The sequence below is a fragment of the Caenorhabditis elegans genome, chromosome V (assembly GCF_000002985.6).
Source record: "Caenorhabditis elegans chromosome V".
Lineage (NCBI taxonomy): Eukaryota > Metazoa > Nematoda > Chromadorea > Rhabditida > Rhabditidae > Caenorhabditis > Caenorhabditis elegans.
The window spans coordinates 20,140,261-20,156,988 of record NC_003283.11 but is presented as its reverse complement, the minus strand read 5'-3'; the positions used below and the strand labels follow the sequence as shown (position 1 = coordinate 20,156,988).

At 33.9% G+C, this 16,728-nt stretch overlaps 3 protein-coding genes, 1 long non-coding RNA gene and 1 other non-coding gene across 5 annotated transcripts; all 5 read right to left on the bottom strand.

The window, feature by feature from the left end:
• Positions 1 to 1,546: 1,546 nt before the first annotated feature.
• Positions 1,547 to 5,257, bottom strand: F19B2.7 (Lon proteolytic domain-containing protein; the record flags this gene model as incomplete). The annotated part of the gene is made up of 6 exons (NM_001356790.1): positions 1,547 to 1,592; positions 1,685 to 1,842; positions 2,051 to 2,343; positions 3,671 to 3,752; positions 4,454 to 4,534; positions 5,138 to 5,257. The coding sequence occupies 6 exons, from the start codon at positions 5,255 to 5,257 to the stop codon at positions 1,547 to 1,549; spliced, it is 780 nt and encodes a 259-aa protein (NP_001343562.1).
• A 1,122-nt stretch (positions 5,258 to 6,379) lies between these two features.
• On the bottom strand, positions 6,380 to 8,794 carry Y113G7A.13 (USP domain-containing protein). Its single transcript, NM_075482.4, has 4 exons — positions 8,562 to 8,794; positions 8,339 to 8,396; positions 7,967 to 8,262; positions 6,380 to 7,294 (listed from the first exon to the last, which is right to left on the bottom strand). The coding sequence occupies exons 1-4, from the start codon at positions 8,787 to 8,789 to the stop codon at positions 6,632 to 6,634; spliced, it is 1,245 nt and encodes a 414-aa protein (NP_507883.3). The 5' UTR covers positions 8,790 to 8,794; the 3' UTR covers positions 6,380 to 6,631.
• A 1,097-nt stretch (positions 8,795 to 9,891) lies between these two features.
• Y113G7A.12 (PARP-type domain-containing protein) lies at positions 9,892 to 14,404 on the bottom strand. Its single transcript, NM_075481.5, has 8 exons — positions 14,347 to 14,404; positions 14,116 to 14,293; positions 12,617 to 12,748; positions 12,188 to 12,253; positions 10,926 to 11,000; positions 10,527 to 10,797; positions 10,162 to 10,319; positions 9,892 to 10,069 (listed from the first exon to the last, which is right to left on the bottom strand). The coding sequence occupies exons 3-6, from the start codon at positions 12,740 to 12,742 to the stop codon at positions 10,663 to 10,665; spliced, it is 402 nt and encodes a 133-aa protein (NP_507882.2). The 5' UTR covers positions 12,743 to 12,748; positions 14,116 to 14,293; positions 14,347 to 14,404; the 3' UTR covers positions 9,892 to 10,069; positions 10,162 to 10,319; positions 10,527 to 10,662.
• Y113G7A.17 lies at positions 14,130 to 14,394 on the bottom strand. Its single transcript, NR_070268.1, has 2 exons — positions 14,347 to 14,394; positions 14,130 to 14,293 (listed from the first exon to the last, which is right to left on the bottom strand). It is a non-coding gene; the product is annotated as an Unclassified non-coding RNA Y113G7A.17 (non-coding RNA).
• linc-70 lies at positions 14,165 to 14,416 on the bottom strand. Its single transcript, NR_102127.1, has 2 exons — positions 14,347 to 14,416; positions 14,165 to 14,293 (listed from the first exon to the last, which is right to left on the bottom strand). It is a non-coding gene; the product is annotated as a long non-coding RNA linc-70 (long non-coding RNA).
• Between the last annotated feature and the right edge of the window lie 2,312 nt (positions 14,417 to 16,728).

The window sequence follows — 16,728 nt, the reverse complement described above, 5'->3', positions numbered from 1 at the left end:
TAACGTTTTTGTCTTCAATATAAATATTTCTGAAACCAATTCTGTTGAAAAATCAGTTTTTCTGAATTAATATGACATAAACTCCACCAATACTGTCCATTTTATCTTAGTTTTGCATTCAAATTGAAGGAAAAATATTTGCCTACAAATGTTAGTTGTGTTACGTGGAAAAAAATATTCTTTTAAACTGTGAAAATCGTGCAAAATCGAAAAAAAAAACCTCGAAAAACTTCGAAATTTCGTGAAAGAACTGCAAATTTTGCAAGCGCGCTCCGATGTGAGATGACTGTAGCAATTTAAATCGAAATCCGTTTCTAAGGCGCTGTGCAGATCTAATAAAAGTTTGTATACCCTTACCCACCTACTTTTTGTGAAACACACAAAAGATTTTGAAAAAAATTAACTAAGAAAGCAAAACCATTTTCAGCCAAAGTAGTCGGCAACTCGTGTTTACTTTCTTCCCACTTTTGTGGCAGTCCCCCCTTCCTCCCACCTTTTTGCCACCTTCTTCTCTCCTTTTGTAAAATAGTCAGTAAATTATCATAAACGTTCACTTTTTACTAACATAAAAATTATAAAAATTATTTCGCGTATATAAAGCTAGCTCAAAAAGAGTATTTTGCATACGATGTTCCAACTACCGCAATTCTATAGATCCTTTGGATGAAATGTTTCTGTATCTTGCTCAAACTTGAAGTTGCTTATCAGTAGATGTCAACGTAAAAAGATTTAGGTCATTTAAAAAACATATAAAAATTATTTACAGCAGAAAAAAAACGAGCCTAACATATATGCATGATAGAGCAAAGCTATTCTGAAATTAGGATTCTATGTAATATTTTAGACCGATACATTGCTTCCGCGACTTTTTGTTGGCGTTGAATTGGATTTTTTATGGGTTGAAATTTTTGCCAAATTTCGTTTAAACAATCATAACTTTGTTGAAAATGTAGCAAACTACACAAACTAAAGAAGTCGATTAATCGGAGTCATATACGAACAAAATTATTAACATTCCGTACCATTTCATATCAAATTTGTACACTAAAACATTGTGGACACGAGTTTTTTCGTGTTTTTTTTTTGAGTTTCGACAAGAATAGCGTTTTTTGGAAATATATTTTGCACAAAATTACATACAGTAGGTAGAGAAAATATTTCTCTACAAATCCGTCCAAAATCGTACAGATACCTTTAAAACAGGTTTTCCCCGTGAATTAAACACGCGCCTAAGCGCGCTCGTGGCGAGACCCAACGCGTCTCTAACTAGCTGGCACCGTGCCAACTCGAGCGACCGCCCGCGAGCGATTCGATTATGTTTGTCAAAAAAGAGAAAATATTTCTCTACAAATCCGTCCAAAATCGTACAGATACCTTTAAAACGCGGCTATCCCCATAAATTAAACACGCGCCTGAAAATTAAAAAACAAAAATTCCGTAAATTTATTTCTCAAATATGGGTATGGTATAAATATGGGCAAATATGGTATAAGTTCTGGTACTTGAAGATGAGCGGACGAATGAAGAAGTGTTTGACTCGCTTGGATCATGTTTTATTGTTTGCAGTTGCACCTGTCTTTTGAGCACAGTCTCTGGAATAAGGAGATTACTTTGTGGCAAATAAGTGTCAACGGGATTCTATTTGTAAACAGGGAAGATGAATAGGAATAAAGTGAGTTAATACCTGATGATTTTCATTGCTTCTGACAGATCTTTCACTGGGTGGACTTCAACTCTGAGTTTTAGTTGCTCCGGAATTTCAGAGTCGTTAGAAAGCGGTACAATCACGGATTCAATGTTCTCATCGAAGCAATGCGTGACCATGTCGACAATATCACTCACCTGAAAATAAGCCATTGTTTTACTAGTTTTTGAAACGCTTGGAAGAAAAAGTGTTCTAAAAAGAGTCTTGTATTTAATTTTTCAGATCGGAGGCGAGGAGGCCGGCGTGAGGTGGACAGGTTTTCTGTAGTCGTAAGCCCCCAAACCCACACCTTTCTCCCATGAAAGTCCTAGGTTGGATTTTTTCAAATAAAAGTTAAGAACTTACAGGGAGCACTTCGCCCTCTTCATTTATTGCGCCAGTCACCGCAATAGAATTTGGTATACGTATTCCAAGAATTGCTGCTTCAATCGCTATTGCAGCAGCGACTCCTCCACTATTTCCTCTCATTCGAACGAGTGTTTCAAATTGCAACAAAATCATCCTGTCCACTTTCTTTTCTTTCAACGACATATGCTTCATAACAGCCTCGAAAGCTGTTATTGCAACTGATTCTTTGTCGTCATTTCTTTTTCCGGCAAACTCAAATTTCAATTCTTTGTAATTGACCCAGGAACACGCTGAAATTTCTCGTTTTATTCGGCGTGTACATGCAGTTTTTTGAAACATTTTGACTTCTCGGCAACAACCGGCAAGTCTCTGGTGCACTTCTCCACATTTCTAGCGCATATCTCCGCCACTCTCTACACATCTACGCACATATTCGTTTTTCCCCGCATTTCTCCACGCTTTTTTACCTTAACAACACGCATCGCGTCTTTTTCAAGATTTTTTCGTGAGCATTATTTTTCAACGTAACAAATTGACTGTTATTTTGCTTTAAAGGATCTTTTGTTCCTATTTATGTTGCAAATGTGTTTTGTTTGATGTCTGATTATTTATCATTACTATATATAAAGCGCTATTCCGTATGTCTCTGACGTCACAAACAAATTTGGAAACAAAAACAAATTTGTTTGTGACGTCACACAATTTTAATTTTTCAAAAATATTTTGGCGGGAATTCAAATTTTAATTTTTCAAAAATATATTGGCGGGAATTCAAATTTTAATTTTTCAATAATATTTTGGCGGGAATTCAAATTTTAATTTTACAAAAATATTTTGGCGGGAATTCAAATTTTAATTTTACAAAAATATTTTGGCGGGAATTCAAATTTTAATTTTTCAAAAATATATTGGCGGGAATTCAAATTTTAATTTTTCAAAAATATTTTGGCGGGAATTCAAATTTTAATTTTACAAAAATGTTTTGGCGGGAATTCAAATTATAAAGACCCATCGTGGTGAGACCCATCGTGGTAAGTGAGGAAGAAAAGGAAATCATCCACTTAAAGATGGTTGGTTTGTGCTAAAGTGTGAGGTACGAATCGACCCATACGTTTCTTCTTTCCAAGAGCTTTCAAGCCCCGTACAATTGGTTTGATGAGATCAGTGCGGTTGACATCTCACGGGTGGTTTGGAAAGGCTTCGTTTCCACGGCTTTCTTCAACGCATCCAAATCCAATTCAATAAGTCTCATGATCCTCGTCCTTTTCGAAGCGTTGTACCAATTGTGTGTGATATTATAGTGAGGGACATGCGTATGATAAAAATTCTCAAGGACACTCTCTAAATACTTCATCGTATTATGAATGAGGAAAAGAAGTACAGCAAACTATGTCTGAAGTGAATGGCACTAGGTACATACATCGCCGGCTAACTGAACCCAGGCCAGAGGGAATGGAATGGGGAGTTGTTTAAAATAAAGTTCCTTTACTTGTTGTTATATCTGTCAACGAAGGAACACCAAAGTACAACTGCGACGAGCGGTAGAACGACGAACTCAGTTATACAGACTTCCGGTTTAACATAACATAATTTGCAACTGCAACAAACTTTACTTACTGATTCTCATGGGGTATGCAATTTTCATTTCCTGATCTATCGTCTTTTCTGAGAGTCCATAACACGATGCTATGTTGAGTGTCTGTAAACCTATCATTATGATGGTGGTTTTGATCTTATCAGCTATCAGCTATCTAGAACGAAATACGCTGGAAAATATATCTCCAAGAACAATATGGCGTAGTTGTTTTTCCGGCACTACTTAGTGTTTTTTAATCACTCGCCAATAACACTAGCTGCATGATAGCAGATTCAGCTCATTTATCATATGGAAATCTACAACCGTATATTTTCTATCAAAGCGGTGTATCTAATGGTACGGCACCCTGACTGGCTTTTTGAAAATTAGTGCGGCAGGCTCTATGAGTCGCTTTTTTTTGGTTGTGAAAGTCACCTCAAATATTCGATTACTTCCATGGTATTCTTGTTCTTTCTTAAATAATTTTTTATAAATTTAAATTTAAATTTTTTGTCTTTGATATGCAAAAATACACAATTTTTGTAAATTCCCACATAAAATATGAGGTTTTATAAGGGAATGTTGAAGTTACTACTCTCGTAAGTAGTCACCTCAAAATGAAAATTAGTTATCGAAAATTAGTGCGCCAGTCTCTAGTAATCCGGCAATCTCTAATTGTGCGCAAGTAGCGCAGAGCCCGGAAATAAATGCGGCATGGCCCCTCTAATAGAGAATATACGGTATCTCGCCATACAAAACCCTCTCAAAAAAAAAACAAGCGTCCTGTTTCTCTTCAAAGTTTTTATCAAAGGATAATAACATACCGATGAATTACTACGACTGACGTCACTCAAATTCTGTGCATCCGACACGTTTGGATGTTCTTGTTGGCGTTGCCGAGCTTGCTGAAATTGATGGTTATTCAGGGAAAAATGGTCTAAAAAATGTCTTTTTTTGAAAAAAAAAGTATCAAAAAACGATGCAAATCTGTCCTGTTTCTCTTCAATTAAGGTTGCTTGCGTCTTCTAACTAGGGAATACATTACCTATTGGGTGGCGTTTTGAAACGAAAGTGGTGTCATTGGATAGTTGATTTTATGTACTTCTCGAACATAAGAGACAATTTTTGCCGCCGACATCTAGATCTTGAGATATTTGCGTCCAAAGTTTAGTGCTAATTTCAGTTGATTTTCTACACGAACCCTATGGTTAAGGGTTTTCACGTGTACAAAGCCCTCCGTAAAATCTTCTTTTTACTTTTTAACAGTTCAAAATCACCGTTCTGTGGCCGAATGGTGTGTGACTTCGTCTCATGAGCAGGAGGCTGTGAGTTCGATTCCAATGCAATGCAGCTACTATAAGTCACCCATATTCAACTCAAAAAATAACGAAAAAAAACGTCAAAACTTTTTTGCCGCTTTAATATTTAGCTATTATTACATGTTTGGTGAAAAAAAGTCATATAATTTTTCCATTTTATGAGAAAAAAAGAGAAAAAGAGTTACGTACAATATGAGAAGCCACGGTAGAATCTGACGACGTAGAGCAATCTGATCTGGATTCAAGCGACACCACTTCCTGTAAATTTGACAGATTAAAGTAACAACGTTTAGTCACATTAAAAATCATTAGAGATTAACTATTTCATGACCTAACTTTTCATTTTTAAGCTTCTATTTTTTAACTAATTTTTCTGAAATTGACATAAAACGTGATGACTTATTCTTTAAATCAGTATGAACATATGGCAAAATTCCTACTCAATTACTTATAGAATATTCAAAATACCCAATATTTTAAGTTCGAAGGCGGAGTAGAGTTTGTAGGTATTTTGCTTAAATAATATTGCATTTGAATTTTTCCAGTTTTCATCTTTTTCTAAATTTATTCCGAATTACGTAAAAAATATTTGCGTTTTTTTGCCCTATGCGGTGTAAACATAGACAGTGGACAATAGTTTTTAGAAAAACAAAGCAGGGAAAATCAGAAAAAAGTTGAATTAAATCTCCAAACGAGTACTACAACGTTTTAATATAAAATACAATTCAAAATCTACTGAAATCAATACCTCAAATTACTCACAATCATATTTAAATCGCTTAAAAATACTAAATATGCAAACCGCCCGCTCACTGCGCCTCAAAGCGCAACTTCTCCTACTGTACAATATTCTAACAGGAACCGCGCATTTCCAGACATCAGTGGCTCTGTTGTGTTTGTTAGCTCTAACCGTCGCCTCATGTTGTTAATTCACCGTCACCCAAAAATTCGTAAGTTCTTCAGCCAGGTTGTTCCAATCTGGAATGCAATTGTGCACAACTCCCCCGAATTCCTCCCTTCTTTCTCTTTTTTCCTCTTAATTGAATCAAATATTTGTAAATTTTGAATTCGCATACCCTTCCCAACTTACAAGGGACTCTGTCGGGTCTCTTTTATTTTAATTTATTCTACTCTTGCCACTTTATCTTTCCATCACCGGTTGTTCCACCTATTTGATCAATGAATAAACAATACAATTCGGCTTAGTCGGTATGGCTGTTGAAGGAGATGTGTGTTAAGAATTCAGTAGTTTTTGTGCTCCAAAAAACATCAAAAAGTATCAGATTTTTGGGAGTTTGTCAAGCACGACAAATGTTGAGATTTGCCGCACACCCCTGATTTGTATGTGCACGTTTTATCAATTAATTCTTGTGACTTGGGAATGTTTTTTTTTTCAAATTTCAAACACAATTTTTGTAAATAGAACTGAACGATGAGGAATGTTTTTATGTTTTATCTGACACTAATTGTAAATAATTATGCTGTGAAACACACTACCCAAAGTCTTAACAGCTTTCAATATACATAGAGTACTACTAAATAAGTAAGCAATTATTACAATATATAATACATAAATATGAGCATCGGGTTGATAAGAAAAACACAAAATTTATGGAAAACCCGTAAGAGTTCATCTTACGTGCAGATCTAGGACCTTATGAGAATTGTGGAAAGCGTAGATAATTATTTGACAGGTTGTTTAAACGGCTCCAGTAACATCACGTTGATATGATAATCTTTAATAGATTTAACATTTTCAATTGATATTTGATGATCGTCGACGCATATGAAATGTTCCCCAATCGAATATTCGAAGATATTTTCATTTTGATTGTTGTCTATGTGTTGATTGATAGCTGGATATTCTGCCGGAATTTCTGGAACAATCTGCTGACACTCGTAGACTTCCTGGTTATTCACTATGGTGGGATTCGTATTGTTGATTTTTCTCTGCTCCTCATTAATATCTTCTTGAATGTCTTGACTATCATGTTCACACTCATCATTATTTTCAGTTGTAGGTTCCTTGTTCGCTTCTGGTTTTCGAATCCATGCGACATAGTGCGCAAATTTTTCTTCACTAATAAATTGTGCAAACGCATTCAGCCTATATCCGACTGAAACAATTTTTGAATCACGTTCTGAACCAATTTTGAACTCTTGATTCGGCGCCAAGACAGGGATTTTGTCACATGAAATCAAAAAAAGTGTTCCTTCATACGTGAGTAAGAATCCTTCCGTTAACCCAGTTGCTTTACATTGCGTGCACACCACGGCTCTCATCCAAATTGTGTTGCAACCACTGCAAAATCGGATCGGTTCTGGCGTGATCATCATCTTCAAGTCCTGAAAAAACATGCTTACCAAAGATATGCGGCAAATTTTGAAGTTTGCCTAAAGATGGAGTAGCCTATGGTGCCAAAATGACCGAATACCAAAATGACCGAATATAATAAAACTTTTCGAAAAATTTTTGAAAATTTTTTATTTTCAAAAAGTGGCAATTTCTCAGTTTTTGTCACTCATAATTTTGGAATTTTTGTGGAACATTTTTTTTCCCTACGTTTTCTATTGTTTAATTTAATTTTAATTATTTGTATTAAAACATTGTCGGAACATGCGACATTATTCTGGATTTCCTCGAAATCTCATGTTTTTTTTTAATTTTGGCAATTTGTCAAAACTTTAACCGGAACCTATGAAAAATCGAAAATTTTTTGGAGTCTTTATAATGATATTTGGTCGTTTTGGAATAGTATAAGTGTATTTAGACAAAATCCCCACTGGCGCTACTCCACCTTTAAAGTATTTTAAATGAAAATTTGCTTTAAAAAATTTTGCGTTTTTAAAAAATGTTTTATTTAAGAAATTCACATGCGCATTAGGCAAAAATAAAACGAAAATCAGTGAACTTAGATTTTCCATTGTTTTATTTTAAATTAGCCGAATTGGCCGAGCTCGGCAATTTTTTTTTAATGGTTAAAAACCCCAGACCCCCCAAAAATTTAATTTGCTCACATGCATAAGAGAAATAAGGGCTTCTGCAGCATCTTGCGGACCTGTGTGGAATTTTGTATTAGTCAGCAACAAGCGCAGCGATTCCGCTGATTTTTCGACTCCTTGGAAAATCCTCGCAAGACTATCACATATTGGGTCACCTGTCGAGGACGTGGAAAATTTCTCCCGAACACCGTTCGCTTTGTGTAGGATGTTGAGAATGGTGTTGAGCCAACATAAATGATCGGGATTTTCTAATAAAAGATACGGCAGCGGTGTTGTTGATTCATTCGCGGTTTTGCCTTCGGAATCGATGCCTAAAGAGTAAATTATTGTTTGTTATAGAACCCTAATGTTATATTGTTATTAAAATAGTTGTTTCCAATAAAATACCTGTAGAAACTGGCTCAGGAGAAAGCGTGCTCAAGTTGTCCAATGTTGAATGAACGGGCTAAAATGAGACATATTGATTTAAGTTCAGGGTTTGTAAGATATTCATAACAGTAAAAGATAAAACCTATCAAGTTTTTTCAAAAACTATTTATATTTAATTTGTTTATAGGAAATTAATTCTTATGTCAAAAATCTGTGTCAAAGAAATGGTAATTCAACCAACCAGTTTTCCAAGCTCGTTATTCTCAGGAACGTCCCTACGATCTACAGGCGGCGGTCGGTTGTTCTCATTAGGTTCTCCAAGTTGACCACGCATTAGCTCATTCCTGATGTTAGACACATTATTTGGTTCAATGCCCTGCTTGGCTTGGTAGAGGAGCTGTGAGGACACCTCGTTGTTTGAGAAATCGCTTTGAGATGTGTCCACATCAATAATTGGTGGCGGATCCATGTTCTGGAAAACAATGAAGTTGAGCGGAACAGATAGAGGTAAAAAGAAAGTGAAAACGATGAAAAAAATATGTGCATTTAAAGAAAAGAGAAAAAAATTGGAAAGAGAAAAAAAACGGAAAAAAAACTGCTCGTGAACTCTAATACGGAGTACGCAAACAACTAATATAACGACAAAATCGAATAAAGCGCGAAACATATTTAAACGACTAGGAATATATGATGTTTGCAGGCACTGTTTTATTAAACGTAAAAAATATGTGAGAGTTTTAGGCAAAAAAAGTAGGAAGTGCAAATCGATAATTTGATAGGGGAGAAAAACTGGAGATGGTGAAGCCATGGCTGATAAGAAAAAAAATACACACACATGACATCTTATCTAACATTCAAAATTCAAAAAAAAGATTAATTTAACTAATATGAGTGAAATTTCTCAATGCATAAATTTATATAGATAGTTTTCACATTTTTAATCCCAATGAAAAAAGAAAGACTATGATACTATTCAAACAAAAATGGGGAAACAACGAATTTATAAAAAATTTTTAGAAATGTGCAGGTTGTGACAGTCATTAAAGTATTGATAAGGAAAACCGGCACAATTTTCAAAACTTTGTTAAACCTGTTTATGATACACAACAGAACAATTTTATTTTTACTCGAATTTTAAAGATACCTAAATTCAGTATATCATCCATGAAAACAATTTCATGAGTTCCAGCTAGGGGTACGCGGCAATTACCGACAGGCAATTCTATAATAGATCTAATTTTTTAAGGTTTGAAAATTTTGTCAAATTTCGTTTAAACAATCATAACTTTGTTGAAAATGTAGCAAACTACACAAACTAAAGAAGTCGAGTAATCGGAGTCAAATTATCAACATTCCGTACCATTTCATATCAAATTTGTACACTAAAACATTGTGGACACGAGTTTTTTTGTGTTTTTTTTTGAGTTTCGGCAAGAATAGCGTTTTTTGGAAATATATTTTGCACAAAATTACATACAGTAGGTAGAGAAAATATTTCTCTACAAATCCGTCCAAAATCGTACAGATACCTTTAAAACAGGTTTTCCCCATGAATGCGCCTAAAAATTAAAAACAAAAATTCCGAAAATTTATTTCTCAAATATGGGTATGGTATAAATATGGTATAAATATGGGCAGATATGGTATAAGTTCTGGTACTTGAAGATGAGCGGACGAATGAAGAAGTGTTTGACTCGCTTGGATCATGTTTTATTGTTTGCAGTTGTAGCTGTCTTTTGAGCACAATCTCTGGAATAAGGAGATTACTTTGTGGCGAATAAGTGTCAACGGGATTCTATTTGTAAACAGGAAAGGTGAATAGAAATAAAGTGAGTTAATACCTAATAATTTTCCTTGCATCTGACAGATGTTTCACTGGGTGGACTTCAACTCTGAGCTTTAGTAGCTCCGGTATTTCAGAGTAGTTAGACAACGGCACAATCACGGATTCAATGTTCTCATCGAAGCAATGCGTGACCATGTCGACAATATCACTCACCTGAAAATAAGCCATTGTTTTACTAGTTTTTGAAACGCTTGGAAGAAAAGTGTTCTAAAAAGAGTCTTGTATTTAATTTTTCAGATCGGAGGCGAGGAGGCCGGCGTGAGGTGGACAGGTTTTATGTAGTCGTAAGCCCCCAAACCCACACCTTCCTCCCATGAAAGTCCTAGGTTGGATTTTTTCAAATAAAAGTTAAGAACTTACAGGGAGCACTTCGCCCTCTTCATTTATAGCACCAGTCACAGCAATAGAAGTTGGTACACGTATTCCAAGAATTGCTGCTTCAATCGCTATTGCAGAAGCGACTCCGCCGCTATTTCCTCACATTCGAACGAGTGTTTCAAATTGCAACAAAATCATCCTGTCCACTTTCTTTTCTTTCAATGATATATGCTTCATAACAGCCTCGATCATGCATTACGGATTCACGAGATGACGACGATGATGCTCGGACGTTCCGGCTTTGTTGAACTGACTGAAATTGATGTTTTTTATAGAAAAATTGTCTAAAAAATGTATTTTTTTTAGAAAAAAAAGAATCAAAAAACGATGCAATTTTTTCCTGTTTTTCTTCGAATTCTTATGAAAACTCCAAAAACGTACCGACTGAAGATCATGCATAACGGATTCACGAGACGACGATGATGATGCTCGGACGTTCCGGCGTTGCCGAGCTTGCTGAAATTGATGGTTATTTAGAGAAAAAATGTTTGAAAAAGTTGATTTTTTTTTCATCGAAAATTTTGACCAGAGCATTCGGAAACATGATTTAATCGTATTTTCACCACTTTTTCTTTTCAAAAAAAGTTTTACTGAAATGTAAAGTAAGTGTATAAACCATTGCTTTACAATAAAAAAATTATATAATTTCAGATTAGTTTCGGTAAAAATCTGAAAATGTTGAATCAAACCGAAATTTTTCAAATTACTTTCAAAAATAATTGAAGTTTTTATTCGATAAAAAACTCGCATAGATAACTAAAAACTAGACTTCTAACTAAATATCTTCAAATTAAATAAAAACTTTCTCAGAAATTTCAGTGGTTTTACTTTCAGTAAAAAACGTTTTTAAACGAGAAAATCTTGTAAAATCCCCAGTTTCCGGATCTTATCCAAAATTGGCATTTAAAAAATTTCTTGATTTTAATTTTCTATTAACTTTTTTCGCTTGTTTTTTATAAGCGAGCGCACACTTTTGTCTTATTAAACGAATTTTGGACGTAATTCCGCGATTATTCGAGTTTTCGAAAAATGGAACTCGGAGGAAGTGATGAAATCGCTTCACAATTTTTTAAAACACATTTTATTGAGCAGATTCAAAGTTTGACCGATTTATCACCAATTTCCAATTACAAAAAGCTGACTCTATGGCGAAGTTTCTATATGAAACCAAGATTTTCATGCATTTGGCAATTAAAATCTTTTCCGAGAAGCAAAATATCAAAAAATGATCAATGGAGAACTTGTAGATCACATCAAAATCTATAATATTCTATTAAAATCACACTTTTAACTTTTGATATGGGTGTACTTAGCACAAATCTAGGTACAACTCCACTCAATTGGAATATTACAGATTTTGATGTGTTCTTCAGTTTTTCAATGCATCATTTTTTGATATTTCGCTTCTCAAAGTTGAGGTATCTAGAGTCATATGGGTAGTTTTAAGCAGCTTTTTAAAGGTCTTTGTCGGAGAACAAGATATTTTTTAGAAAATTACAGAACTTTTTTTCAAATCACAAATCGACGGAACATCCGACGACTTTGTTATCTACCAAAATCCGGTAATTTTTCGATTATTGTAATTTAAATAACTGAGACAAAAGGTGGTTTAGATCTGTTTAAATATATTTCTCTGAACTTACCGATACCTTCGCTGCAGATCTGAGCGTCATTTTGTGCTTTGTTTTTGGCTCATCAACTATCATCCCCTGCAAAATGTGGCAGTTTTTACGAGAGTAACAACATTTTGGCCCAGTTTTGAAATTTTCAGCTTTTGCATATAAAATAAGTAAATGTTCCCTAAAGTCTTGACATTTTTAAGTCTCAGCAAATAGGATCTTTTGATCAAATTCCAGTCCAAATATTAAGTTTTTTCTGGACCTAAAAGTGGTGTAGTTTTCCCCCTGCAACTCTTACAAACCACCATAACTCTTATATACTTTTCAAATGTTGACTGGGAACTATCTGATTCCCCCTGTGTTTTTCCTTATCAATGCTATGGCATGTCCCATTTTGTACATTTTCCCACCCGCACCACCTCAACAAAAATCGAAAAGTCCCCCGAAACTAACCGCTTCTCGTTGTCGCTTCAGCTCCCTTCTCTCTTCATTATTTGCAAGTCTTCCAGCAACTGCTTTCGGACAGTTCAAACTTTTCAAGCACTTTAAGTGCATTGCTCTACTTCCGTTCTTGACCATATTGATCTGAAAATAATAATATTGAAACTAGGTTTAATGTTCCTTCCCTAAATTTAGCATGCCATTTTGGTATTATTGGGGCCTTCCCATCTCACCGGCGAGTGTTTCATTATTCAATTTTTACATGTCTTCCATAAAATATCTCAGGCATGTTAGTCAAGCGCACAACAAGTGGTATCTACTACGTGGCCTAGAAAACACAGAATTCGGCCAACGATTTAGTTTGATTCATTTAACGCAGAATTCTTTGAAACTTGCCCGAAATGGTATAATGAGAGATTTTTATAGTTCTGGGGGACATTGCTTTTTCAACAAAAAAAAACGCTCTCGCCGCGGCCGACATTTTTTGGGTTCCGCGCCGCCCTATACAGCAGGCGCAGGTAGTTGCAAGGCGGGCGATGAAGGCGTTTTGGCGTCTGCATGAAAGCATACACGTCGCGAAGATACCTTAATTTTGACTCACCGTTTTATTGTGAAAATTTAAAGTACACCTTGCTTATCAACAAATAGTAAAAAGAAATGATCAAAAATTCAATTTTTTATAAAAAATGATGGGAATATTGATAAGAAGTTTCACATTGTAATGTCACGCTAAATTTATAAACTTTTTTCGTTTATTTTAATCTCTAGTTTCATTTTCAATTTTCAATTAGTTTTTCACATTGCTAATTTTTTTGGATTTTTTTTACAGAAAACAGCAAAATAGTGAAGTAAATTCATACGAAAAACGATATTTTTAAATGAGTCCAAATTTGCCCCTGATTCCGAATATCGATGTGAAAAAATTCAAAAAAATTTCCCTGATTTTATATTAATTATTGAAATCGCGATTTTTATCTCCGTCCCCATGAGATTTTTCAAACGCCAAATGTTGCCGCGCAACGACACTCCGCGCTAAACAAAACGCACTGTGTAGATTTACGGGAGATATCTTTTGCCAGGATTTAATTATTTAATTTCCTTCCGATTTCACGGTTTTTCGCCGTTTTTCTTTAGTTTTCGCCGAAATGTGCGAGTTTTTTATGAAGAGAGCACAGAAGGCGCGGCAGGCGTTGTGGCAAGGGGTTCTGGGGCCTATCGCCTACAGGAAAACGCATGGGAAAATCGTGTACTTCACACGGACAAATAAATTTAGTTTTACAACTGAAACCGAGCCGCGACGCGACACGCAACGCGCCGTAAATCTACACACAGTATGGCCTAGGCAAAATGGCATAATTCGCCAAACTTTCACTTCAATTGATGAGGGAAGACAGAATTGCGAAAAAGTATGGCGGAAAATCTAAAAATTGTTCAATCTTTCAAGCCGAGAAAACTGCGATTTTTTTTTTTTTCAATTTTTGCAAATCGTTATGTTTTCAGCCAACACTCACATTTTCCAATTAAAACAATGTTCAATTTTGAATCAAAAATTACAAAAAACTCTGAAAAAAATTTATTTGAAAATTTAAATTTTGTTTCTCCTCGATTTTCCCATAGTAATTCAATGTGACTTCAAATTGATCGATCGACTTTTATCGAAAATTTTCCATAAAACCATTTTAGGAGGATCTGAAAAAATTGGGGTTTACTTTCTTTTTTCAAAATATCCGTTCAATGCATACCAAAGTATGTGTCACTTATGATTGTGAAGAAAATGTGAAAAAATTGGGGTTGGAGTGGAATTGGAAAGATAGAAAAAAGAGATAGGAAATGAGCAGGAGGGCGGTTTGGAACAGTTGTTTTAGTAAACCAGAGAAGAAAAAGAAGATGCTCAAACCACACAAACACTCTTTTTGACCACTTTCATAATCTCTAGTTTTCTTGAAACATTTGAGAAAAAAACATTTTTTTGACATTTTTTTTTTTGAAATTTTTTTTTGAAAATTTTTGCTCTACGCCAAAAAATCTTTAGATACTGTAATTTGACTTAATACTTTTTGCGCAAATTTTTACATTAAAATTTAGCTGAAAAGCTTGAAAACTGGCGGAGTTAGAACAGTTTGACTTTTGGAAATTTGGAAAAAAATTGACAATTTTTTGAAATTTTTTTTTGGAAATTTTGGACCTCAATAAAAATTTCCCTCAATTTTTCAATTAATAAAAAATATAAACCGATTATGATTTTTTTTCGCAAATTTTGACATTGAAATTCAGCTAAAAAGCTTGAAAACTGGCGGAATTAAAACAGTTTGAGTTTTCGAAAACTTGAAAAAAAAATTTTTTTTTGGCATTTTTTTGGATTTTTTTCTGACAATTTTTTTGGAAATTTTGGGCCTCAAAAAAAATTTCCCTCAATTTTTCAATTAATAAAATATATAAACCGATTATGATTTTTTTTTCGCAAGTTTTGACATTAAAATTCAGCTGAAAAGCTTGAAAACTTACAGAGTTAGAGCAGTTTGAATTTTTGGAAATTTGAAGAAAAAAATTTTTTTTGGCATTTTTTGGGATTTTTTTTTCGGAAATTTTGGGCCTCAAAAAAAAACATTTTACCTCAATTTTTCAATTAATAAGTTTGTAAGCCGATTTTAATTTTTTGCGCAAATTTTGACATTAAAATTCAGCTAAAAAGCTTGAAAACTGACGGAGTTAGAGCAGTTTGAAATTTTGGAGATGTGGAAAAAAAATTTTTTTGGCATTTTTTTTTCTGAATTTTTTTTTTATTTTGGGCCCCAAAAAAACTTTTATTTCAATTTTCAATCAATAAATTTGTAAGCCGATTTCAATTTTTTTGAGTAAATTTTGACATTAAAATTCAGCTGAAAAGCTTGAAAACTGACAGAGTTAGAGTAGTTTGAATTTTGGAAAATTTGGAGAAAAAATTTTTTGACATTTTTTTACATGTTTTTTTGGAAAATTTGGGCCTCAAAATAAAAAATTTTACCTCAATTTTTTAATTAATAAGTTTTTAAAAAAATTTTAATTTTTTGCGCAAGTTTCGACATTAAAATTCAGCTACAAAGCTTGAAAACTAGCGGAGTTAGAGCAGTTTGAATTTTCAAAAATTGGAAAAAAAACATTTTTTCGACATTTTTTGGTTTTTTTTTTTTCGGAAATTTTGGGCCTAAAAAAAATTTTACCTCAACTTTTTAATTAATAAGTATGTAAAATGTCAAAAACCGATAATAATTTTTTGCGCAAATTTTGACATTAAAATTCAGCTAAAAAGCTTGAAAACTGACGGAGTTATTACCTATCCAGTGGACGTTGACAGTTCGAAAATAGAAGAGACACAGACAAAAATTGTTCCCCGCAACGAAAACACGCCAAAGCCACGTGGTAGCTCAACGTGGAAAATGCTTCAACACAAATACATGAGCTACCACGTGGCTCCGGCGTGTTTTCGTTGCGGGGAACAATTTTTGTCTGCGTCTCTTCTATTTTCGAACTGTCAACGTCCACTGGATAGGTAATAGAGCAGTTTGAATTTTTGAAAATTTGAAAAAAAAATTTTTTTGACATTTTTTGTTTTTTTTTTGAAAATTTTGAGCGTCAAAAAAGCATTTTACCTCAATGTTTCAATTAATAAATTTGTAAATCTATTTTCGTTTTTTTGCGCAAATTTTGACAATAAAATTCAGCTAAAGCTTGAAAAACTGACGGAGTTAGAGCAGTTTGACTTTTGGAAAATTTGGAAAAAAAATTTTTTCAAGTTTTGGGCCCCTCACGAAAACTCATCTATATTTAACAAACATTTTTAATAATTTTTCTATTAAAATTTAGTTGATAATTTGTAAATTGAGGGAAAAATCTATTTTTTTCAAATATTTTTCAAAGTTTCCCAGTTTTTTTTCTGAATTTTTTTTTGTTGAAAACTAATTTTTTTTTCATACTTTTCATTTGTGAAACATCAAAAAAAAATTTTTTCCAAGATCCAAAAGTTCTGAGATTTTTTTCAATGACGTCAAGTTTCACCTGTGAACCACATGTGAAATATTTTATTTCACCTGTATAATAACTGACATTTTGTTAAGTTTTAACATTTTTTTTGCCAGTTTTCTATA